Genomic DNA, 24,812 nt, shown 5'->3' with positions numbered 1-24,812 from the left:
AGCCCTATATAGGGAAGTTATCAATGTTTGATTTTTTTATATGTGTTGGAAGATGCCCAGAGTGACTGGAGCAACCCAGCCAGATGGGCAGGGTATCATCATCATCATCATCATCATCATCATCATCACATCACCAATCAATAAAAAAACCCTGCATCACAAAGGTAAACTTTAAATTTACTGCTACACCTCTGTTTGCCTCTGGCCCTGCCCACCACAGACATCCGGTTTCTCGAAGATGATCTGGATGAGATTGTGGTCATGGGACTGGAAAAGTCTCCCTGCCCTGTCCCAGGTGGTCTCACCTGGTACCATGGCTCTTCTGCCACGACTGGACCTAATGGTCAGGGGTCCCTTTACCTTATTCGCCTCAAGGAAATACAATTCCCAGAGCTGTTTAACAACGAGTCCCTCTTGTATCATTCTAGAATAGCTCAGCTGGTTAGAGTGTGGAGCTGAAGATGCCAAGGTTGCAGGTTCATTCCCCGTGAGGGAGAGCTGCAATTTCCTGCAATTTCCTGCAAGGGTTTCTTTTAAAAAACAAATCCCTTTGGGGAACAGGGAGGGGGGAAGGTGAGGAGGGGAAGTCAGAAATTCTTCTCTGGCTCAGGTTTCAACCTGAGGCAGAGAAGAATTCAAGTGCTTTACAAATCCTTCCCTCTTCGAACCCCAAATCCTCCTGGAAACTTATCCACGGGACTCCAAGGCTCCCTGCGGCAAACTGCTTTGGATGTTCCCTACGCTGGTCTGAATCCGCAGCAGGAGACAACTGTTTACACAGAGGGTGTAAAGTGTCGAACAGCCAGAAGGGAGCCCTTGTCATCCATCTCTCTGTTTACTTCTGCCTTCTCGTTTGTTTCCCCCCTGAAAGTCACGATTGTGCCGGGGATGTGGAAAAGCTGCGACAGGACTTGTGCCAGGATGCTCCTGGCTGGCCACATGCCGGTTGCCGTAGGAACCTGCAAGATGCACATTCTAGAAGTTGTCCTGAAAGGAGAGGAGGAGTCGGTTGGACAGTTGTAGGAAAGGGGGCAAAGGGGCCCTCGGATCCAAACCACAAAGTCTCAGCATGTCCTGGTGAGTTGACGGCGGGCAGGGCAGTTCCGAAACGGGAGCTTCTTATGGGGACCAGCTGCCAAATTTGCAGTCCTACGTCTTGGGGACAGTGAAGTGGACAGGGAGATGGGGGTCTCATTTCTGGGACAGAGGCTCCAGTCTGCCAGTCTGGTTTCCTTAACTAGAAGAATGAAATTCCGTCAGGGGACGTATAGGGCCCTGTTCCCGGTTTTTGTTTGTTGTTGTTGTTTTGCATCACAGACCACGGAATTTGGCCTCCAGTGCAGCCTAAGTAAGCTGGAATTCCAAAATTCTGTGTCTTCATTTTAAAATGGAAGGGGTGAGTTTCTAGCCCTCAGAGTTACGCAAGGAGAACAATCAGAAGAACGTACATCATGTTTTTGGTGATAAATTGAGAGGGCGTTTTCTTAAACTGTGGCACCCAGATCTGGACACGCCACTCCAGGTGTGGTCTGACCAAGGCAAAATGTTGTTGTTGCTGTTTAGTCGTTTAGTCGTGTCCGACTCTTCGTGGCCCCATGGACCAGAGCATGCCAGGCACTCCTGTCTTCCACTGCCTTCCACAGTTTGGTCAAACTCATGCTGGTAGCTTCAAGAACACTGTCCCACCATCTCGTCCTTTGTCATTGCCTTCTCCTTGTGCCCTCCATCTTTCCCAACATCAGGGTCTTTTCCAGGGAGTCTTCTCTTTTCATGAGGTGGCCAAAGTCTTGGAGCCTCAGCTTCAGGATCTGTCCTTCCAGTGAGCACTCAGGGCTGATTTCCTTCAGAATGGATAGGTTTGATCTTCTTGCAGTCCATGGGACTCTCAAGAGTCTCCTCCAGCACCAGAATTCAAAAGCATCAATTCTTCAGCGATCAGCCTTCTTTCTGGTCCAGCTCTCACTTCCATACATCACTATTGGGAAAACCATAGCTTTTACTATATGGACTTTTGTTGGCAAGGTGCTGTCTAGGTTTGTCATTGCTTTTCTCTTAAGAAGCAGGCGTCTTTTAATTTTGTGACTGCTGTCACCATCTGCAAAATAGAGTGGTACTACTATTCCTTCTCTTGGCCTGGACAATATATTTCTGTTGATGCAGCCTAGAATTGCATTAACACTTTTTTTCTTTTTTTGCCCTCTGAATACCAGTTGCTGGAAACCACAGGTGAGAGTTTTGTGCTCAGATCTTTCTTGCAGGTTTCGCACAGGCATGTTTCACAGAACTGAAGAGCTGGAAGGAACCAAACTCCCTCAACCTTTCCTCATAAGGCTTGGTCTCCAGACCCTTGATTATCCTGGTCACCCTCCTCTGCACACGTTCCAGCTTTTCAAAATCCTTCTTAATTTGTGGCACCCAGAACTGGACATAGTATTCCAGGTGTGGTATAATCAAGGCAGAATAGAGCTGAACTATTACTTTCCTTGACCTGGACACTATACTTCTGTTGATGCAGCCTAGAAGATCATTAGCTGTTTTGCTGCTCTATCACACCGTTAATAATAAAAATAACAAAATTTAATTTCTATCCTGCCCTCCCCAGCCGAAGCCGGGCTCAGAGCAGCTAACAACAATAAAAGTAACACAACATTCTAAAATCAATTCATTCTAAAATCAATTCAAAATCAAATTAATGGCAACCATTGTGCTAGAGTTCTGTGAGGATTACCAAAGGAGGGGGTCAGGCTGTGCCTTGGCCAAAGGCCTGGTGGAACAGCTCTGTCTTGCAGGCCCTGCGGAAAGATGTCAAGTCCCGCAGGGCCCTAGTGTCTTGTGACAGAGCGTTCCACCAGATTGGGGCCGAAAAAGTCCTGGCTCTGGTTGAGGCCAGCCTAACCTCCCTGTGGCCCGGGACCTCCAATATGTTTTTGTCTGAAGACCGTAAGTTCCTCCGCGGGGCATACCAGGAGAGGCGGTCCCGTAGGTACGAGGGTCCTAGGCTGTATAGGGCTTTAAAGGTTAAAGCCAGCACCTTAAACCTGATCCTGTACTCCACTGGGGGCCAGTGCAGCTGGTATAACACCGGGTGAATGTGATCCCATGGCGAGGACCCCGTAAGGAGTCTCGCCGTGGCATTCTGCACCCGCTGGAGTTTCCATTGAGTCATGTTAAGCTTGTGGTCCACTAAGATGCCTAGAGCCTTTTCACATGTGCTACTGGCAAGCCTAGTGTCCCTCATCTGAGATTTGTGCAGCTGTTCTTCCTGTGTAGAACCTGACATTTATCCCTAAAGAACTTTGTTAGTTTGGGCCCAGTTCTCCAATCACCAATCCTGATTCTGTCTTCTGTGGCATTAGCTACCTCTCCCAGTTTGGTGTCATCTGCAAATTGGATGAGCACCCCCTCAATTTCTTCATCCAAGTCATTTATAAAGACGTGGAAGAACAATAGGCCCAGGACAGAACCCTTCAGCACCCCGCTTGTCACGTTTTTCCAGGATGACGAGGAACCATTAATGAACACTCTTTGGGTTCGGTCAGTCAACCAGCTACCAATCCACCTAACAATTACTCGTCCATCCCACATTTTACCAGCTTCTCCACAAGACTATCATGAGGGACTTTATGAAAACCACTGTGAATTTGGCCACAGAATGCTTGACTAGATGCATTGATGCTTCTGGGAAGGGAAGAGGAGATACCAAGTCACCTAAGCCTTTTGTTTTCCATAAAGAAATGGTCCTTCTTTTTTCCAATTTTTTTATTAATTTTCACCAAATTATAAACAAGCAAACAAACAAACAAACACAAATCATAATCTTATTAGAAATTATACTGATTAACATTGTTAAGTGACTTCCTCGCTTCCCCTTGGTTGAATTTCCATGCATATCCATTTAACGGTTTTCCAAATCACAGTTCTTATAAAATTTACCTTTAAGCTTTAATATCTTTCAATCTTTACCTTTTGAAATTATACATATTGATTCATCGCTTAACTTATATAAAATCCTAAGCCTATTCATCCACATGTCATATAAATATGCTGTGGTTGGTCCTTTGGGGCAAATGGGGTGAAGCCCCCAGGCATCTCAGTCTGTTTTCAGCCTGCTCCCACCCACCTGCCTTACTGACCACCTGTCCAAGGAGTAGCACTGGCTGCCGCCACCTCCTCCTTCGCACCAGTGTTGTCATTGTAGGACTCAGCTGGGAAGAGCATTGGGGGAAACCCGAGTGTTGGTTCTGCCTGCCAATGGGCACCAGCCAGCCCTCCCTGTAAAATGGCAAGCCAGATCGTTGGTCCAACTAGCCCAGTAGTATTGATTGTGCTGACTAGCAGAAATTCTTCAAGGCTTCAGCTTCCTAAGATTATTTCCATTGAACATTCCATGTTTTCTCATCACGGTTCTCCACCCTGGAGCTATGGGTCATCCCCTAACCCGGGGCAGGCAACCTTTTCTCTTTCTACAGTGGCTGGGCCAGCTTCTCTCTCTGGTTTCACCCACACGACACATTTAAAGCCTTCTATGTGGACCATAACGAAGGCCCTGACATCTTGAAAAACACACCTAAGCAGAAATGAATATTATTATGCCTTGCAGAAGTCAACAAAGCTACACTAACATTGAGATCCACCCTTGATTTTTCTCTGCTGCGTCTTAAAGAAAACCCAACTTGAAAGGGGAACTCCTTCCTGGCAGGTATCTTGGCCAGGTGGGCAGACAGGTGGGCAAGTCAGCAGGTGCTCAGCTGACAACCTTCGGGAGGAGATGGGATCCCTTTCAGAAATCCCTGGCACAGCAAGGTCTTGGATGCATTTTGCGGAGGGGCTTCCAAGAGAGCATGTGGGCCTGGGTACCACCATCGCAGCATCCTCATCCTCTTGAGGAAGCACTGCATTGCTTGCTTCCAGGTTGCTTGGACCGGTGTGCAGCATCCCATAGATTTCTGGGTCCCTGCCCCCTTCATTTCCCTGAGTGGTGGGAGAGAGGAGCCTTTGCACATGAGAAGCAACACCAGAGACCTTCAGTCTTTTTGCAAGCTGAGTAGACTAAACTCAAGTGGTGGGGAACCTCAGGACTGGCTGCTGAATGTGGCACCCCTATCTTGCCCACAGGCTAAACCAGGTGAGGGTAGCCAGTGCATTGCAAACCCTCTAAGTTAGGGACTTCTCCTCCATTCAAAGATAGGCACATGGGCTTCAGCACATGGATGTAGCCAGGATTTTTGTTGAGGGGGCAGGACTTGGTTGGGGGGGCAGGACTTATGGTGGGGCAGAACCGACGTGATTGGTCAGTTAAGTAAATCCGGCCGGTTGAGCAGACGAGACCAGTACAGTCATACCTCAGGTTGAAGTAGCTTCGGGATAAGTATTTTCGGGTTGCACATTGCGGCAACCCGGAAGTAACAGAGCGCGTTACTTCTGGGTTTCACCGCTCGTGCATGTGCAGACGGTCAAAATGACGTCATGCACATGTGCAGAAGCGGCGAATCAGATCCCGCATGGCCCTGGTCTCATGAGACAGAGTGTTCCACCAAGTCGGGGCCAGTGCTGAAAAGGCCCTGGCTCTGGTTGAGGCTAATCTGACTTTTCTAGGAGAAGGTAATCTCTGATCGTAAGCCTCCTATGCTTTGAGGCTATACTCATTTGTAAGAAAAGCTTCAGGTGTAAACCCCGAAGAAAAATCTGTGCCTGCTACAGATACCTGCAGGGCATCTTTGGAAGAAGAAAAGACTAAGGCGTAAACCATACACCAATCCAGAGCAGAGATCCTAAGACGGTTGGATAGCGCCCTGTACGCCTCCTTCTGGCAACCCCTGCAGCCAATCTGGTGCCAAACTTCTTGCTCTGCTTTCCTTGGATAACGTCACCAAGCACCTCCCCATTCTCTCCCCACAACTTTCCCCTGGCAAAATTCAAATTTCACAAACAAACCTTTCCCATTCGTGTATGTACATCCGTGATCTCATTCATCTCTGCCAGCCCAAGTTTGCTGCTAGAGCAACTTCTCCTGCATCTTGCCCTGGAAGCTCATAGAATCTCATATCATAGAGCTGGAAGGAGCCCCCGGAGGATCATATAGTCCAGCCCCCTTCATTGCAGGAATTTGCAGCTCTCCCTCACGGGGAACGAACCTGCAACCTTGGCATCTTCAGCTCCACACTCTAACCAGCTGAGCTATTCTAGAATGATACAAGAGGGACTTGTTGTTAAACAGCTCTGGGAATTGTATTTCCTTGAGGCGAATAAGGTAAAGGGACCCCTGACCATTAGGTCCAGTCGTGGCCGACTCTGGGGTTGCGGCGCTCATCTCGTTTTATTGGCCGAGGGAGCCGGCGTACAGCTTCTGGGTCATGTGGCCAGCATGACTAAGCCGCTTCTGGTGAACCAGAGCAGCACACGGAAACGCCGTTTACCTTCCCGCTGGAGTGGTACCTATTTATCTACATGCACTTCGTGCTTTCGAACTGCTAGGTTGGCAGGAGCAGGGACCGAGCAACGGGAGCTTACCCCGTTGCGGGGATTCGAACCGCCAACCTTCTGATCAGCAAGTCCTAGGCTCTGCTTAACAAACTACAGTTCCCAGGATGCTTTGGGGGAAGCCATGGCTGGGGAAAGCACTTTGAATGCAAGCTGCATTATGTGGCCTCAGCCATTGCTATTCGCCTCGCTTCGAATTGTAGAAAAGGCCGGCAGAAAACCTTCTCTGCTCAGGTCAACAAAGCCCAGTTAAAGGTGTTGCTTATCATCTGACTATTGATCTGGGTCGTCAGGAAAAGGCATCAGGACCAGCCTTTCCAAACAGCCTGCGCAGGATGCAAAGCGAAGCTTGGAAGGCTGAGCTTAAGGCAGAAAAGCAAGAGGGAAGAAGCAAGGGGGAGGGAGGGGGGCGGAGAGCAGGAAGCAAATAAAACCAACACCTTCTGTGCTTCTAGAAGACACTGGAGCGACGAGAGCCGCACTCAGGGCAAAAATAGCATAAGGTGAATGAGCGCCTGGGGAGATGTAAAGCTGCCTTGACAGCTTCCCATAACAGGGTAGCTGCCTTTTGCCAAAGTCATTAAAGGCTGCTCCGTTGTGTAACCGCAGCTAAAGATGCCTTGCGACGGCCGGATCCTGTCAAGTGCTGATGATCTGTGTCCCTCCAGACATCAGCCGTATACACCTCAGTTGAAGAACAGTCCGGTTTAAGAACAATTCAGTTTACAGACTCTGTCTGGCTTGCACTCTTCCCAATGACACAAATTCCCCGCACCCTGAGAGCCAGCCTCTGGGGGGCGGGGGGCAGGGGGCGGGGTGACGGTAGCCCAAGTCCAACTGGGGAGAAGACTGAGAGGTGATATTGTGACATGCCGCAGCGGGGTGAGATTCCAGGAGTGCTTAACCAGGGTCTATGTTTCCTTTTGGACAATGAAACTCAGTGGAGACCGTGGTGTCTTTATGACGTATGGCTTATTCGCAAATATATACAGTGGTACCTTGTTTTAATAACGGTCCGGTTGAAGAACGATTTGGTTTACAAACTCCGCAAAACCAGAAGTAGTGTCTTGGTCTGAGAACTTTACCTTGGTCTAAGAACGGAATCCGAATGGTGGAAGGTTACTCGGTTTAAGAACGGACTTCTGAAACGGATTAAGTTTGTAAACCAAGGTACCACTGTATAGCAATGAGAGCAGGTCCATCCAGTGGCATAGCATGAGGAGGGGTGGCACAGGCAGGGTTGGATTTAGGTTTGATGAGGCCCTAAGCTACTGAAGGTTAATGGGGCCCTTTACATAGCAGGCAGGGCCCATGACTTACATCATAGGAGCCTACACAACACAAAACACTGTTGCTGTGTGTAGGTTTTATTGTATTCGTTTTTTATCGTATATTTTGGAAATGTACATCCAGGGGTTTTTTTCCTTAAAATTTTTTGGGGGCCCCCAAGAGAGTGGGGCCCTAAGCTATAGCTTGTTTAGCTTATACGTAAATCCGGCATTGGGCACAGGGGTGATTGCCCCAGGTGCAAAATTGTTAGGGATGCAACATTTCAACATCTGGTGCTGCCTCAACGCAGCTGCACATTTCCATCGCTGGGCTCCATTGAAAATGACTTTTCCATGCGAACCAGGAAGTGACCTCTCCAGACTCTTATTTTCTTATCAGCGGCTGTGACCTCCCGTCAGGCAGTTGAATATGCATGCATACTCTGTTTTCTCCCTTCCATCCACCTCCACCTTCATGTGGTCCCGGGCAATGGCAACCCATGCTATGCTACTGGGTCCATCCCTACCATTAGCCAGAGTGGGGCGATTGCCTTACGCAACAGATGCTGGAGGGTGGTAAGCAGTGGCACTTCTTGAACCCACCAGTTGTTCCCCTCTATTGGAGAGCAGAGCTGTGAGCTCCGTGGCCCGCCCTGCACCCAGTTCCCTCTGGCACAGTAGAGGATGGTTGTCACAGTCCGGTTCACAGGCGATCAAAGTCCCGGCAGGGGACGTCAGGACCGGGGTCAAGATGGGGGGTGGGAGCAGGAACGGGTGTCCAGAAGCCAGGAAGCCAAGAGTCCGAGGGTCAGAGAGCCGGGAGTCAAGAAGCCAAGGGTTCAAAGGTCAGGAAGCAAGGAGTCACGAAGTCAGGGGTCCGAGGATCAAGAAGCAAGGAGTCACAAAGTCAGGGGTCCGAGGATCAAGAAGCAAGGAGTCACGAAGTCAGGGGTCCGAGGATCAAGAAGCAAGGAGTCACGAAGTCAGGGGTCCGAGGATCAAGAAGCAAGGAGTCACGAAGTCAAGGGTCCGAGGGCCGAGACGCAAGGAGTCACGGAGTCAAGGGTCCGAGGATCAAGAAGCAAGGAGTCACGAAGTCAGGGGTCCGAGGATCAAGAAGCAAGGAGTCACAAAGTCAGGGGTCCGAGGATCAAGAAGCAAGGAGTCACAAAGTCAGGGGTCCGAGGATCAAGAAGCAAGGAGTCACGAAGTCAGGGGTCCGAGGATCAAGAAGCAAGGAGTCAAGAAGCAGAGGTTCAAGGATCAGGAAGCAAGAAGCCAAACACCACAAGGCAGGAACGTGTTGCTGTGATAAAGAGCCGAAGGGAAATGCTGACCTTATATCCCTTCCCAGCTCTTGCCACCAGGTGCTGTGAGTTACCAACCGGCCTCACCTGTGCGGCCGCACCTTGCCTCTTCAGAACAAACTTAGGAAGGCCCCAGTCCTGCAAAGTCCTATTGCTCACAGGGCCTGGCTCCTGCACGCACACCTGACAATGGTCTCCCATTGCTGTGATGCAACTGGCAATCCAGTTACTTTCTGCACATGGCGCCATCGTGTCTTTTGCTTCTGGAATCAACTGGTCCTGAATGCCATTGGCTGAGTTCATTGCACCAAGTTGAGTTGGGAGCAACTAAGCAGAGGACATTGCTGCAGCCCTGCACTAAGAGGCCTGGGTCTTCCAGAACTGATCTGTGATAGCAGTTTCACACAAATGTGTGAACTCAGCACGAGAGCTGCATCCCATGTGCAAAACAGGGTGACCAAGATGATCAAGAATCTGGAAACCAAGCTGTATGAGGAGTGCCTGAGGGAGCTAGGTATGTTTAGCCTGGAGGGCTGAGATATCGCCTTCACGGCCTAGGACCCTCGTACCTACGGGACCGCCTCTCCCGGTATGCCATAGGGAGGACCTTAAGTTTCCATAAATAGCAACACCCTAGAGGTCCCGGGCCCTAAGGAAGTCAGATTAGCCTCAACCAGAGGCAGGGCCTTTTCAACACTGGCCCCGGCCTGGTGGAACGCTGTGTCTCATGAGATCAGGGCCCTGCGGGATCTGATTTCTTTCTGAAGGGCCTGTGAGACAGAGTCGTTCCACCTGGCCTTTGGCTTGGAATCAACTTGATCCCCTTCCCCTCTTTCCTTATTCCTTTCTCCTTCTGTGATGGAACTCCTATTTGGGGACTTCCCCGGCTTTTTTCTGGCCCATGTAGGGCCAGTCTGGATAGTTGGCCTTGGTGAAGATTGGACGTTTTCATCCCCAAAAAGTTTTTGATTTGAGTTTCCACTGAAATGAGGCTGCATTTCAATGTCGTATTTTAATCTTGTTTTTTAGTTGTATTTTAATCAATTGTTTTTATACCTGGTGTTAGCCGCCCCGAGCCCGGTCTTGGCTGGGGAGGGCGGGGTATAAATAAAATTTATTATTATTATTATTAAATCTATAAAGGGCTATCCCATGGAAGAAGGAACAAACTTGTTTTCTCCTGCTCCCGAGGGCAGAACCTGAATCAATGATTCAAACTGTAAGAAATGAGTTTCCAACTAAATATGTAGGAAGAATAACTTTCTGATGCTAGGAGCTGTTGGACAGTGTAGCAAACTACCTTTTAAGCAAAGGTTGGATTTCAGGGATTCTTTAGCTGAGATTCCTTCATTACAAGGGGTTGGACTAGATGACCCTTGGCATCCCTTCTAACTGTACAGTTCTATGATTCTATGTTCCTTTTTGTCTGGAGCACGTTGGTAAGGTGCCCTGTTCTTTGGCTCCACTGAAGGCCAGAAGGAGGGGATTTGCTTAATCCATACGAACCATTTGTTCATATAAATACACTGCACAAACTTTGCTTGGTCCTATGCATTGCACAATTGCCACAAACACACCTGTGGTGTTGCATGTAGAAACAAGAGAAGGTGACGGCCTAATTTGCCTCTGCATCCAACAGATACAAATGTCTCTGTGCTGTGTGTTTGGGCAAATAATAATATATAATAATAATTTATTATTTATACCCCGCCCATCAGGCTGAGTTTCCCCAGCCACTCTTGGTGGCTGCCAATCAAGTGTTTAAAACAACACAGCATTAAATATTAAAAACTTCCCTAAACAGGGCTGCCTTCAGATGTCTTTTAAAAATACAACAGCTGCTTATTTCCTTGACATCTGATGGGAGGGCGTTCCACAGGGCGGGTGTCACTACCGAGAAGGCCCTCTGCCTGGTTCCCTGTAACCTCACTTCTCGCAATGAGGGAACCTCCAGAAGGCCCTCGGAGCTGGACCTCAGTGTCCGTGCTGAATGATGGGGGTGGAGATGCTCCTTCAGGTACACAGGACCGAGGCCGTTTAGGGCGTTAAAGGTCAGCACCAAACAGAACCTGTGTATCTTTTTCCTTCCATAGGTAAGGTAAACCCATACCAACAATAAAGTTAAAGAGGCACACTCCTGCCTTGGTGAAATGCTGTGTGTGTGTGTGTGTGTGTGTGTGTGTGTGTGTGTGTGCGTGCGTGCGTGTAAAATGTATACATGGCACATCATGTGTAAAGGTAAAGGTAAAGAAACCCCTTTACCTGGCCGACTCTGGGGTTGCGGCGCTCATCTCGCTTTATTGGCCGAGGGAGCTGGTGTACAGCTTCTGGGTCATGTGGCCAGCATGACTAAGCCGCTTCTGGCGAACCAGAGCAGCGCACGGAAACGCCGTTTACCTTCCCGCCGGAGTGGTACCTATTTAGCTACTTGCACTTTGACGTGCTTTCAAACTGCTAGGTTGGCAGGAGCAGGGACCGAGCAACGGGAGCTCACCCCATCGCGGGGATTCGAACTGCCGACCTTCTGATCGGCAAGTCCTAGGCTCTTTGGTTTAACTCACAGCGCCGTGTGTGTGTGTTCGTGTGCTCCTGTTTCCACACAGAAGCAACCAAGAGTCTTATGGCATCTTAAAGACTAGCCAATTTATTACAGCCAAAGATTTTGTGGACTGGAATGGTGATAATATACAGGGGTCATATGCATTCCTGTGTGTCTGGGTAACATGTCTCTCTATAGCATACATGCTCAGCTCTCTGAGCATAACACACATCACATGCAGGTGCAAGAAGTGTATGCAGGGAGCGCATATGATAATGCAACCGATAGCATAACAACATGAGAAGATCCTGCTGGATCAGGCCAGTGGCCCACTTCTAATCCAGCATCCTGTTCTCCCAGTGGCCAGCCAGGTGCCCTAATTGGAAATCTGCAAGCTGGACTCGAACACAAGACCCTCCCCTCCTGTGGTTTCCAGCAACTGGCATTCAGAAGCATTGCTTCCTCCATGGCTTCATCCTCCATGAATTTGTCCCATCCTCTTTTGAAGCCATCCAGCTTGGTGGCCACCACTGCTTCCTGTGGCAGGCAGTTCCATAGTCAATATGTGTTGATATAATAAATAACACTGTGCCCATGGAAGATGTTAGCTCCCAGTCTGTTTGGTGGGCATGTAAGTAAACACTACACATAGTCTTCCCCCTACTCAAGTGGTTGCACCAATTCAATGAATAGAAGAATGCACTCTGCACATGTTCAGATGCTTTTTAATCCTTGCCAAAGGAGGGAACCCTGGGACTGAAAGTATGTTGGGCTGGAATAAACCCCGACTCCGCACATTTTCCCTAAAGCAAAGGCAGATTTAGCATTAAGGAATGCTGTTCAAAGAGTCTGATTATGATCCTATCTTTCATCCATATTGTTGACACCCTGGAGGCTCCAGGTTCAATCCCCAACGTCTCCTGGTACGCCTGGATATATGAACCCTGGTTGTAGCCCTAGGAGTTGCTGTCCACCAGTGCTGGCTGTATTGCCCTGGGTGAACCAGTGGTCTGGCTCTATATAAGGCTACTTCCTGGGCTCCTGCGATTTCACCCCAGATCAGCTTGGTCTCTGGAAGCCCCTCTCCTCTCCCCCTGCACATGTGGCGTGGCTCACTTTCTTGAGCCACCTGCCACTGTTCACCTATTATTTTGCACCTGCTCTCTGCTTGGGGCTCATGCCAGTAAGGATTGTACTAACAGAAGCGCGGGAAGTTTGCAGAATTGACTGGGATGATGGATGCTGCAACCTTTTGGCAAAAGTTTGGAGCCAGTGGTCTTCCTTGCACCGTATGTGCCCAGATAGCGTATCGCTTCTTCTCTTCCCTTTTTTCTGGGGAGGGGTAGGAAGGGCTGGCCACGAAACGGGCAAGCAACCCCAGAAGGTTCAAACGTCTAGGTCTGTCCATTGCTGAGCTTTCTCAATGCAACAGATTATTATCAACAAAACATAGCAGTTAAGTAAGACTGCTTTGTTCCAGTGGAACGGAAGGCGATGGAGTTCTCAAAGCAGAGTTTGGATGGCCCTCTGGCAGGGATTTCTTTAGCTGGACTTCCTGCATGGCAGGGGGTTGGACTGGATGACCTTGGGGGTTCCCCTTCCCACTCTATAACTCTATAAATGAGGGGGTAACGTTCAGCTGACTTGCTCCCTCTCCTTCATCCAAAAGTGGAGCTCTGCCAACACTGAGATCCTGGCCTTCTTTCACCTTGATCTTCCTGTGCCAGTGACCTAGAAATCTCCCCTCCTGGGGCACCCTCAGACCGGCAGCTGCCGCCTCGACTAGGGGGAAGCCCGCTTCCATCTGGTCCCACTGCGCAACAGCGCCCCTTGGTGCCCGTGCCAAAGCATTGCCTGGCAGTAGCAGCCCAGAGAGGACCAGGCGTCGGGTGGTTCTGGTGATTAGGCACCCACCTCCAGGATTTTGCAGGATTTCTCGAGGCTTCCAACTTCCTGACGGCCAATTTTGTTTTATTTTCTCTCCGCCCCCCCCGCCCCCTTTTCTTAACCATCTAGATATGAACTGTTGTTGTTCGGAAAGCAGAGAGCGGGGAGGGGAGAGCGCGCGGAGTGAGGTGGCGAGAGCCAGGCGCCAAAAAAGATGCTAAAACGTCACAGGGAGAGATTTCCTTATTGGGTCTCCCTCGCCTGCATCCTGAGTCCATATATGGGCATTTATGTCACAGCAGCCTCGCTCGGGGAACTCCAGAAATGGAAGAGCGGAAGATCAGAGGCAGATATATAAACCCAGGCTGCGTCTCCTCGGCTCTTTGCTTACAAACACCGAAGAGGGGAGAGAGAGACGCACCTGCCCAGCTCAGCCCAGGTGAGGCCTGGGATACAGATACAGCCCCTAGCTCCCTAGGAATTCAGAGCATCCTCCTCTCTCTCTGCCACGCGAGGACCAGCATCCCTGCGTCTTTCCACCTGTCGGAGGATCCCTTTACTCACCCCACCTGGAGCTGAAGCAACCTCTGCCTTAGGGGGCCTCTCTGAGCAGCCAGGGAGGGGGCTCTCTCCTCCCTTCCACACCTCCTGCTTTCCTCCCATCCTTCCTCCCCCCCCCCCAATTCCCATCTCCTTTTCTTCAATTTGGACATGTTGAACACCATGGATTTCTCGCACCAGGACTCTCTGTATGACAAGCGTCAGCTGAAAGCAGGTGACGCTTCCGTCTCCGGGCAGGACCAGGAGTCCCAACTTTTGACGGAGCAGCCGAGGGAGGGAGCCTCTGATTTTCTCCCAGGTAAGGAAGAGAAGCCTGCTCCATCTCACCTTGGAAAGTCTGGGGGCGGGGGGCGGTGGATGGACCGGCTCTGGATTTTGTAACCTGATTATTTCACGTGAAAGCAAGCCGGGTGGCTGGTGACCGCCATCAGATTTGTGAGCGCACAGCGGCCCGGGCAAATACCCTTCTCTAAAATGATAGTGCTATAGTGGTTAGGGTAAATTTAAGAATCCGTTAATTGTTTAAAACGATGTGGGGAGGGGGGTTAGTAGGGGAATGTGGCTTAGAAATAGACTGTGATGGCATTCATTAGAATTGCGTGGCTAGAAGTGTGAGGGGGGGGGAGGTTAATATGAAAGAAACATAGAATAGAACCGGAAGGGCTCCCACGAGGCCATCCAATCCAACCCCTGCTTTGTGCCCACCAGATTCTATATGTGCTCAAAGCATTCTCGACAGGTGCTGGTTGAACCGTTTAACCCAAAACTTACAAAGGAGGTGGTTCTTCAAGTTCCCTGCTAGGCAGCTCATCCAATTGCAGAACAGCAGGACATTATTATTCCCATTTCACAGATAGGGAATGGTGGTCGAGAGAATGGCCGAGGAAGCCCGTGCAAAGGCTGACACCACCCCAGTGCTCCAAATATGGGTTCTTCCCCTTTAGACTCTCCCTTTTTTTGGCCAATGCTCTGCACTGGATTGAAAATTGTGCTTGGGTCCAAGAGGGGAAAGTCCTTATCTCCGTAGGAGACCCTATACCTTTCATACAGGTAACATGTCCAGGTAGGGCTGAGAAGGACACCTGCCTGAAGCTTTGGAGAGCTGCTGGCAGTCAGCACAGACAGTTCTGAGCTAGATGGACTCAAGCCCATCTTGTGTCTCTTCACTAGGGCAACCTACTTGCTATCTCCCAGTCTAACCAATGGTTAATTGCTAAAAGAATGGAGTCAAGGCTGAAATGCAACTGGTGGAGGCCTTTAACCCCCCCCCCTCAGATCCCAAGCCTGTGAGGCTTGGTTATAGCTGCTTAGACTCTGCACATGCTTAGGAACTCTTCCTTCTTTCTTTATTTCACATGCTCTGGAGCCATTAAGACCTGGCCCATGGAGACCAACTCTGGGTTCTAGCCTTGAGCCCAACTCACCTCCTAGAAGTGTTGTGATGGTCAAATGAGTCAGGTGTGCATAGGCATCGTAACCCACCTCAAATTGCTGGATTAGGCTGCAAATCCACCTTGAACAAGCGAGTGCCTCATTGCAGGCACCTCACGGGAGGACATGCCTCACCCCTGTTGCATCTGGGGCACGAAACAGGGCCATGGGGAGCTACATTCTACCAGCTCAGGCTATTGGTCCACCTAGGTCAGCTCTGTGTCCTTGATTTGGTGCCTGATCTTCAATGTCAGGGAACGGGCTCATCCCATCACCTGCCACCCAATGGCCACCTGTTTACCTGCATTGCAAGGGGTTAGACCAGATGGCCCCTGGGAAACCTTCCATGGACGCTTTTGGCTGAAGGATTAAAGCTAGGGCCGTCTGCTTGCAAAGCCATGTGTGCCACCATCACGCTAAGGGGCCATCGCACCTTCCCAGAAACCTCTGCTGCCTTTTCTTGTGGAGCTCTGGTGTTCTATGATTCTATTTGTAACGAAAACCCCGTGTTTCTGTTTTCCAGGTGACTTTATGGGAGCCACAATGAACCCTGAAACCACAGATTACTACTTCGTTTCCGGACAGCCCTCCCCACCGGTCAGCTATACGGGCAGCTTTTTCATCAAGACAGAGCAATGCCAAGACCAGGAGTCCCTCTTCAACCTGATGTCAGGCATCCTTGGTCTTTCTCCCTTCTCATCTTCAGAGGCCCACCAGAGGCAGCCAGATGCTGCCTACAGTGTCCCAGAGGCCATTCAGAACCATTTGGACCTCTATTCCACCTGCCAGCCCGAGCTGAACATTTCCGTGCGGCCGTCGTTAGCCGAGCAAAGCTATTCCACGTTCTCCAGCCCTGACACCATCCAGCAAGCCCAGCCTTCCTCCGACGTGGGGGCCTCTTCCCAATGCCTGTTTAGCGAAAAGCTGTTGGACAGCAAACAGGACATCAAGCTGTCCGCCATCTCCCCATCCCTGGAGAAGTTCAAATCTCCTTGTTCCCACTGGGACCCTCTCAGCCAGTCTCAGAATTACCTACCAGCAGAATACAACCCTCCAGAGACATTCCGCCCCACAGAGGCCAGCCAGACAATGTTCCCCCAACTGGCATCAAAAACTGAGAATGTGCTGTCCGTCAGCTGCCAGTCGGAGCTCAACGGACTCCCCGAACAGTCGGGTTCCTTTGGACACAATCTGGACTTCACTTGCCTGCCGGAAAGGTTCTCCACACTCACACAGATCCCCAGTGACTTTGTAGAGGCCAAGATCCCCAATTTACCACCCCAGCTCATCCAAGACTTTGAGTCTTCCTTGCCCCAGGCTGAGGTCATGCCAAACTTGGCAAGCACCAATGACCAGAGACTGCACACCAGCCACACCCCGCCATCAACTCCCATGACGGACTTCCTGGCCCATTCCGCCGGCTCCTTGGTCAACCCCCTAGCCCCCAGCCGGACCCCCGGAGCCGTCCCAGAGCCAAAGAAGAAGCCTCGCCGGGGGAAGTGCTCCTCCAAATGCTTCTGCCCCAAACCCCACGAAAAAGCCTTCGCCTGCCCGGTGGAGAACTGCATCCGTTGTTTCGCGCGGTCAGACGAGCTCAACCGCCACCTGCGCATCCACACCGGCCACAAGCCCTTCCAGTGCCGCATCTGCCTGCGGAACTTCAGCCGCAGCGACCACCTGACCACGCACATCCGGACGCACACGGGGGAGAAGCCCTTCTCCTGCGACGACTGCGGGCGCCGGTTCGCCAGGAGCGACGAGAAGAAGAGGCACAGCAAGGTCCACTTGAAGCAGAAAGCCCGGGCGGAGGAGAAGCTCAAAGGCCTGGGCTTCTACTCCGTGGGACTTTCTTTCGGGATGCTTTGAAACCCCGGGGGGTGGGTGCGAATCCTGCTGGGACTTTGCGGGGAGGTTTTTTCTTTCTGGAAATGGCTCTGGGAAACTCAGGTTAAGGTTCCTTCGTGCAGCAGAGAGTTGAAAGGAACGATAGACGTGGCTGGACACAAGCATTGTGGCTTGTCCTGTTGATTCATTTTTTGGAGGTGTCCGGGTGGAAGAACATGAAGGGAGGGGACCAAAAGGGTCTGGTGGGATGCGGGCAAGAATTCAAAGTCATTCCATGCTCATTTGCAGAGGAGTTCAGGTCCAAAGGCCAGCTTCTGAGTTGTCAGAGAAATCTGTATTTTAGCAGAGGTGAGCTTCCGATTTTCAGCACCACATGAGTAGCGGACAGCTCCCAGTGGCTGAGCTGGGCTGCGCAAGGAGCTGAATTTCCCAAACAGCATTCGTAAATATATATATATATATATATATATATTACAAGGGGGAGAGAAACACCTATCTCTGTTTTACACAAGAACAAGACAACTTTACGGTTTTTAATGAGCTGAACCGACTTTCATTACATAAGCACTTTAATGGGCCTTCCAGGGAGAGGGAGGGGGTAATTTAAAAAAATCCTAAGAATAAAATTTCTCATGTTCAAACCGCAGGGCTGGGGAAGGAGACAAAGTTGTATACAATCAGCACAGTTCATTGCTTTGTTAATGATGCAAATTGTTGCTATGGAGTAGGCAAACTTTGCTTAATGAACATTTTGTATATAATTGTGATTGCAGGATTGGGTGGGCAGGGTGATTCTCATTTTTTATGTAAATCTCTCTCTTTGTAAAAACAGAATGTGCCAGGGTTATTACAAAGCTGTGTTTATTTTTACAATAAACAAAATTTGTTTTAATCTAAAAAATTTTTTTTTAAGATTTCTTCTATGTTGCTTTTCACCGCCACCTTTGACCCCAATCCAGATCCCCCCCCCCCCGAGAAACCCAAACCCTTCAGTAGTGGGGACTGAGGGACAATTTCTAGTTCCCTGAAGGCAGCACAACAGGTGTTTTGGATGTAAGTGGGAAAGGGTCTCTTAGGCAGAGCTGCTCATTTAGCAGCAAAGAGGATCCAGGAATCTGCTTTGTGGAGAGGAACAGAGATCCCCCACAGCCAAAGATATCACCTCTCCAAATCTATCCAGATTCCTGCCCAAACCACCCCTTGTCTGGGACTCGGGCTCAGACTTGGAGCCGGAGGAGTCTCAGTCCGCACCAGATCCTTTGCCTCAGGCTTGGGCCTGATCCTGAAGAGTCCCAGTCTGCACAGGTTCCCCTGCAACAAGCACCAGCTGGGCCGAGTCCGGGGCCTGAGCCTGCCCTGGCTCCAGATGCGGGGATGACCTCCTTGCCTCCAGCTGGGCCATCACTTACAGCTGCTCCACTACCAGTTGGGTCAGGGGAGGCTGAGGCAGCCCATGGGTCTAGTAACCCACCGACGTCTCCTGAGCTGCAGAGACTGAGGTCTGAGAGAAGGAGAGACCTGAGTACTTGCAGGAGGAGTGCTTGCCTTCAGGTGAGACAGGGAGGTGAGTCGCCAGGGGATCAGGACCGGCCATTACCTGACAAAGACTGTCGGACCCCGCCCCAGGTTGCAGGAGCAACATTGCTGTTTGCTAGAACCTGCCTGAGACCCTGTGCCTGACCTTGCCTGGTTTCCTGCCTTGTGTCCTGCCTTGGCCCTGTCGGACTGACTCCTCATGGAGCCCTTGGATTCGGGACCAGACCTGAACCACGTTGCTCGGGTTAACCCCCGGGCCTAGCACATGGGTAATTCTCCTGCACCCACTGTGGTTTTTCTATCAAGGCTCTCCATGGCATGAGTTCCCAGCGCTCTGCATCTCCAAAAGCTGTCTTATCCTCTTTTAAAGCCATCCAGGTTAGCGACCATCACTGCCTCATGTGGCAGGGAGTTCCACAGTTTAACTCTGAGCTACGTGAAGAAGGACATTCTTTTATGTGTCCTGAATCTTCCAACATTCACCTTCACTGGATATCCACCATGTCTAGTATTTTGAGAGATTCATTGCTCTGCACACTTTTGCCCCAGGCCCTGTCAGTCACTGTAATGGAGCTCTAAGCTTGTCAATGTTGGTGGGGTGTGTCCAAGGGAACAGGGGCAATTGGCAGGCCCCCAGCTGGCTCCAGCCCACCGGCCGGCAGCCGGGCAATCTCAGGTCTTTGGATCAGCATGTAACTGCGACTCAAACCTCAGAAACCTTCAGAAGCTGAGCACGCAAGCCAGCAGAGAAAATAACTCTTTGCAACATAAGGGCAGAGAGAGAGAGGCTGTGTAAAGCATATTTACAGCAGTTTATTTAGCATACATCAGGACAAAGAAAACATGTCTGCTCTCCTTCATGTCCAAAGCAAGAAGCAAAAGCAAAAGCCATACACAAATGGAAGTTCCCAGCAAGCTGTGCTGGAATGCAAACAGGTATGTGACACACAACAGCCTGTTCCTCTTAAGGCGGAACGGAATATCTTAACAAATGTTTGGGACATTAGACTGTATGCAGTACAGTGGTCCCTTGGTACTCAAATGACTTGGCTCCCAAATAAATCGGCTCCCGAACACTGCAAACCTGGAAGTAAGTGTTCTGGTTTGCAACCGTTTTTTGGAAGCCGAACATCCGACGCGGCTTCCGATTGGCTGCAGGAAGCTCTTGCAACCAATCAGAAGCTGTGCCTTGGTTTTTGAACCATTTCAGGAGTTGAACGGACTCCTGGAACAGATTAAGTTTGAGAGCCAAGGTACCACTGTAACTGTTTACGTCAAGAAAGCTGACATAGGCCCAGGATAGTAAATCTTTCATTTCAACCAAACTGCCAATAACTGGAGATGAAGGCAGATGTGCTCCAGATTCTGGCAGGTAGAGCAGCTTGATGGTCAGCCTGGTGAGGAATGAGGCAGGCTTCTGTAGTCACTCTGAGCGTATTGTAAAGGACAGAGTGTGGTGTCCTGTAGGAGGAAAAGACTGGAATTTTACTGGGAGGCAGAGCCAGAAGAAGTAGGAGCTGGAAAGGAACAGCCTACTTGGGACTCAAATCTATTCTGGAGGGGAGAGAGTCTTCCAAGGAAAAGGAAAAACTCCCAGACCCAGTGACTGTCAGGAAAAAGCAGCAATGCAAAAGCCAGCAGCAGGTGGCTGGAATGCAAAACAGGATGTTGTGGTCTGCAGCTGTACTAGTGGAGAAAGGGGGCAGTCCTTTCTCTGTTCTGAGCACCGGATGTTAGCTCAGAGTGTCATCTGACCTGTACTGGAAGTGCAGGGGCGGAGTTGTGACTCTTCTGATGGAGTCTGGAAGGGGCAGTCACGTTTCTATGTACTGCTGAATGACAGGAATAAAAGACATGTAAATAGACTCCTGTCTGTCTCATTTCCCCTCCCTGGGGGGGAAAGCAGGGAGAGAGAAGCAGAGGGTGTGTTCTTCTCACGTCTGATGAGGAGAATCGCCGATTTACGACCTAGCCTGCCGGGAGATGCAGACGGAAGGTAAACAAGTATCTCACTCAGTTTGCCCCGGGGGAGGCCAGTTACCTCTGACTGTGAGCTGAGATACTGACAGTGACCCCCTGGACCAGAGCACGCCAGGCATGCCTGTCTTCCACTGCCTCCCACAGTTTGGTCAAACTCATGCTGGTAGCTTTGAGAACACTGTCCCACCATCTTGTCCTCTGTCGTCCCCTTCTCCTTGTGCCCTCCATCTTTCCCAACATCAGGGTCTTTTCCAGGGAGTCTTCTCTTCTCATGAGGTGGCCAAAGTCTTGGAGCCTCAGCTTCAGGATCTGTCCTTCCAGTGAGCGCTCTGGGCTGATTTCCTTCAGAATGGAGAGGTTTGATCTTCTTGCAGTCCATGGGACTCTCAAGAGTCTCCTCCAGCACCAGAATTCAAAAGCATCCATTCTTCGGGTGATCAGCCTTCTTGATGGTCCAGCTCTCACTTCCATACATCACTACTGGGGGGAAATCAATCTTTATCGTTTATTTAAAGAAAACCTGTCTGAGACCCCAACTTACTAGTAACCCCCTCACAAAGCAGGACACGCTGGGCTAAAAGATTAAGGGGAAAGGTAAAGAGACCTTTGAATAAAGGGTTGTTCAGTGAGTTGGAGGCAATTTGTCTAAGTGAGAATGGGCCCAATGGCGTGAGAGGAAAAAGTGCTGCCGTGACTGTCATCGCATGGAGCGCCATTACCCAAATGTGGAGGCTGCAAAGGCAAAAGGGACAGAGATTATTGTGCCATGATCTTTGGAATCAGGTGGCCCCATTGAACCAAACACCCGCCACATTTCTTTAAAAACCTGAAGCATTTTTGTTAGGGATTGTAGGGAAAGGCCTGCCAAGGAAATTGAAAAATATTTTCATGTGTGCAACAACGGCAGCAAGAGTCTTAATAGCACAAGGATGGAAGAATGAGGAAATCCTGACCAAAGAACTATGGCAAGAAAAACTGATGGACTATGCAGAACTGGCTAAATTGACATACAAACTACGGGACAAGGATAACTGTGACTTTAAAGATGAATGGGAACCTTTTGCAAAGTACTTAAAGAAGCAACAAAATGAACTGTACTCCTTGGCAGGTTTTGAATAAACACTCACAAACTTTTTATTGATAACAGTCAGTCAGATAAATTAATGGTCCATACAATTTTGTAACATGCAGAGAATAACACTTGTTGATAAACCAGAGAGAGGAGCTGAGGGAAGTCGGGGGGGGATTTTATGGGGATGGGGGAGGGGGAAAATAGGGGGGAATTAAGGATGATATGATTTTTGATAAAATGTTTTGTTGAAATTCCTAATTTTTTTTTTTAAGAACCAAACACCTGTCACTCTGCCTCCCATTATCCTGTCAGCCTCCTGCTTCCATCTCCTTTTCGTTTGGATGACTGTGAGGAGCTGCTGTTGAAAAGACCAAACGACAGAGAGGTCAGCACTCTCAGACTGCTGCAACCTCCATGTGCCACACTTTGCCGGCATGCAGTCAACAAGGCCACAGCTGTCATCCGTGCCGTATTTGAGCTACAGCTGCTCCCTGCAACCAGGCAGGCCGAATTCAGCTTGGGAGGCGATGTGGTACAGCCTTCTCCTTGGGGGAGCCAAGTAAAATAGCTCCAGACAAGTGGCCGACCACCACCAGAGTGTCCCATCTGCCCTGATATGCTATGAAACTGCAGGTTTAAAATGCTCTCCACCAACATAATATATTAATGATGGAATGGGAAAGGCTTTGGAAGCGTTTTAGAAGATAGATTTGAATTTGAAAGTACTGCATGTACTTTACTTGACTGAAACAGAACTACATGGAAATGATGTATCGGTGGTACGTATTTAACCCCAGTTAAATTAGCAAAAAGGGACACAGGTGGCGCTGTGGGTTAAACCACAGAGCCTAGGACTTGCCGATCAGAAGGCTGGTGGTTTGAATCCCCGCAACGGGGTGAGCTCCCGTTGCTCGGTCCCTGCTCCTGCCAACCTAGCAGTTTGAAAGCACGTCAAAGTGCAAGTAGATAAATAGATACCACTCTTGCAGGAAGGTAAACGGCGTTTCCGTGCGCTGCTCTAGTTCGCCAGAAGTGGCTTAGTCATGCTGGCCACATGACCCGGAAGCTGTACTCCGGCTCCCTTGGCCAATAAAGCGAGATATAACGAATAACCATAGTTTAAAGGTCCCGGGCCCTAAGGAAGTCAGACTATCCTCCACCAGGGCCAGGGCCTTTTCAGTAATGGCTCCGACCTGGTGGAATGCTCTGTCCCATGAGACCAGGGCCCTGCAGGATTTAGCCTCCTTCCATCAGGCCTGTAAGACAGAGCTATTCCGCCTGGCCTTTAATTTGAATTCAGCCTGATCTTTTATTTCCCTTCCCTTTCCTCCCCCTCCCCTTTTATGAAGATCACCCACTCTAAGACCCCACAGCTAATTCTCCCCTGGCCTCCTCACTGCCCAAGTAGGACCAATTCAGCCAGCTAGCCCTGGGGATTATCTAATGCTTATTTCCCCTAAACTGATTTTTGAATTTTATTGTTATTCATGTTTTTATACTGTATTTTATGCTGCTTTTATAATTAAGTGTTTTAAATTTTTTTTTGAACCAGGAAGGGCGGGGTATAAATAAAAATTGATTATTATTATTTATTTTATGAAATCAGGTTTTGCAATGACTGAAGATTTAGTGTCTTGCAGGCATTGCTGGAGGGAAGGTTGCTGAGCGCTCACTTTGCAAGGTGCTTGCAGACTTAGCTGCCGGCATAGCCCGGATTTGAAAATACAACGCAGTGCAAGGAACATGCAGTGACTCAATAGCAGAGCAACAATCTCAACGCATTTCCCATTCTTTGCAAATGGGTTTGCGCTCGACGTTTATTTAAAGCTGCAGCCCGCGAGGTAATGGACACACGTGTGTTGGCATGTGTTGTCAAGAGAGACACTCGCTCTTTCCAAATTCTTCTAGTTTTCCCTCCGGGGCTTCAGAACAGAGTTGTTCCCATAACAACCAAACGCCGTTCGTATAGCGAACAAGGCCCAGGTTCCACATTGTTTCCTGCAGTTATATCACAATCCGGTTCTGATTCTCGCCTTGCCGCTCTGGAAGACAACATACAAATGCAAGATAATAATAAAATAATAATAATAAAAGCATGATCAAAAACAAACCAATAGCCCCCGGTCCCTAGCCATTACATTTTTACTCCAGCTTCCCTGTAAGGAGCTGAAGGCAGCATACGTCTCGTCCGCATCTTATCCCCCCTGTGAGGTCGGTTAGGCTGAGAGCGAGCGACACAGTCACCCAGTGAGCATTATGGCTGAGAAGATGCCTGCTTCTTGGGAGAAAAGCGATGACAAACCTAGACAGCATCTTCAAAAGCAGAGACATCACCATGCGGACAAAGGCCCGTATACAGTAGTTAAAGCTCTGGTTTTCCCAGTAGTGATGTATGGAAGTGAGAGCTGGACCACAAAGAAGGCTGATCGCTGAAGAATTGATGCTTTTCCATTATGGTGCTGGAGGAGACTCTTGAGAGTCCCATGGACTGCAAGGCACTCCTGTCTTCAACTGCCTCCCGCAGTGCTGGTAGCTTCGAGAACACTGTCCAACCATCTTGTCCTCTGTCATCCCCTTCTCCTTGTGCCCTCCATCTTTCCCAACATCAGGGTCTTTTCCAGAGAGTTTTCTCTTCTCATGAGGTGGCCAAAGTATTGGAGCCTCAGCTTCAGAATCTGTCCTTCCAGTGAGCACTCAGGACTGATAATAATATATTTATTTCTACCCTGCCCATCTGGCTGGGTTTCCCCAGCCACTCTGGGGAGCTCCCAACAGAATATTAAGAACACGCTAAAACATCAGAAATTAAAAACTTCCCTAAACAGGTCTGCCTTCAGATGTCTTCTAAAAGTCAGGTAGTTGTTTATTTCCTTGGCATCTGATGGGAGGGTGTTCCACAGGGCGGG

At 49.6% G+C, this 24,812-nt stretch overlaps 1 protein-coding gene and 1 long non-coding RNA gene across 4 annotated transcripts in view; both read left to right on the top strand.

The window, feature by feature from the left end:
- LOC310686073 overlaps positions 1-24,812 on the top strand; it is a 143,792-nt gene that overhangs the window by 18,725 nt on the left and 100,255 nt on the right. The gene's annotated exons all lie outside the window — the stretch shown is intronic.
- Positions 968-18,219, top strand: EGR4 (early growth response 4). 3 transcript variants are annotated; one of them, XM_083458842.1, is made up of 4 exons: positions 982-1,077; positions 13,611-13,920; positions 14,223-14,340; positions 15,997-18,219. In XM_083458842.1, the coding sequence occupies exon 4, from the start codon at positions 16,005-16,007 to the stop codon at positions 17,337-17,339; it is 1,335 nt and encodes a 444-aa protein (XP_083314968.1). In that variant the 5' UTR covers positions 982-1,077; positions 13,611-13,920; positions 14,223-14,340; positions 15,997-16,004; the 3' UTR covers positions 17,340-18,219. The 3 variants fall into 3 exon arrangements, with proteins under 3 accessions (XP_083314969.1, XP_083314968.1, XP_083314967.1); XM_083458843.1 differs by lacking the exon at positions 13,611-13,920 and having other exon boundaries at positions 968-1,077; XM_083458841.1 differs by having other exon boundaries at positions 13,611-14,340.

This window comes from Podarcis liolepis, assembly GCF_965112155.1.
Source record: "Podarcis liolepis genome assembly, chromosome: 9".
Taxonomy (NCBI): domain Eukaryota; kingdom Metazoa; phylum Chordata; class Lepidosauria; order Squamata; family Lacertidae; genus Podarcis; species Podarcis liolepis.
This window is presented reverse-complemented; position numbering and strand designations above follow the sequence as displayed.

Coding starts and splice junctions, on each gene's coding strand:
- EGR4 (XM_083458841.1), top strand. CDS start 14,193: ATGTTGAACACCATGGATTTCTCGCACCAGGACTCTCTGTATGACAAG. Junction 14,341..15,996: donor AGCCTCTGATTTTCTCCCAG/GTAAGGAAGAGA, acceptor TCTGTTTTCCAG/GTGACTTTATGGGAGCCACA.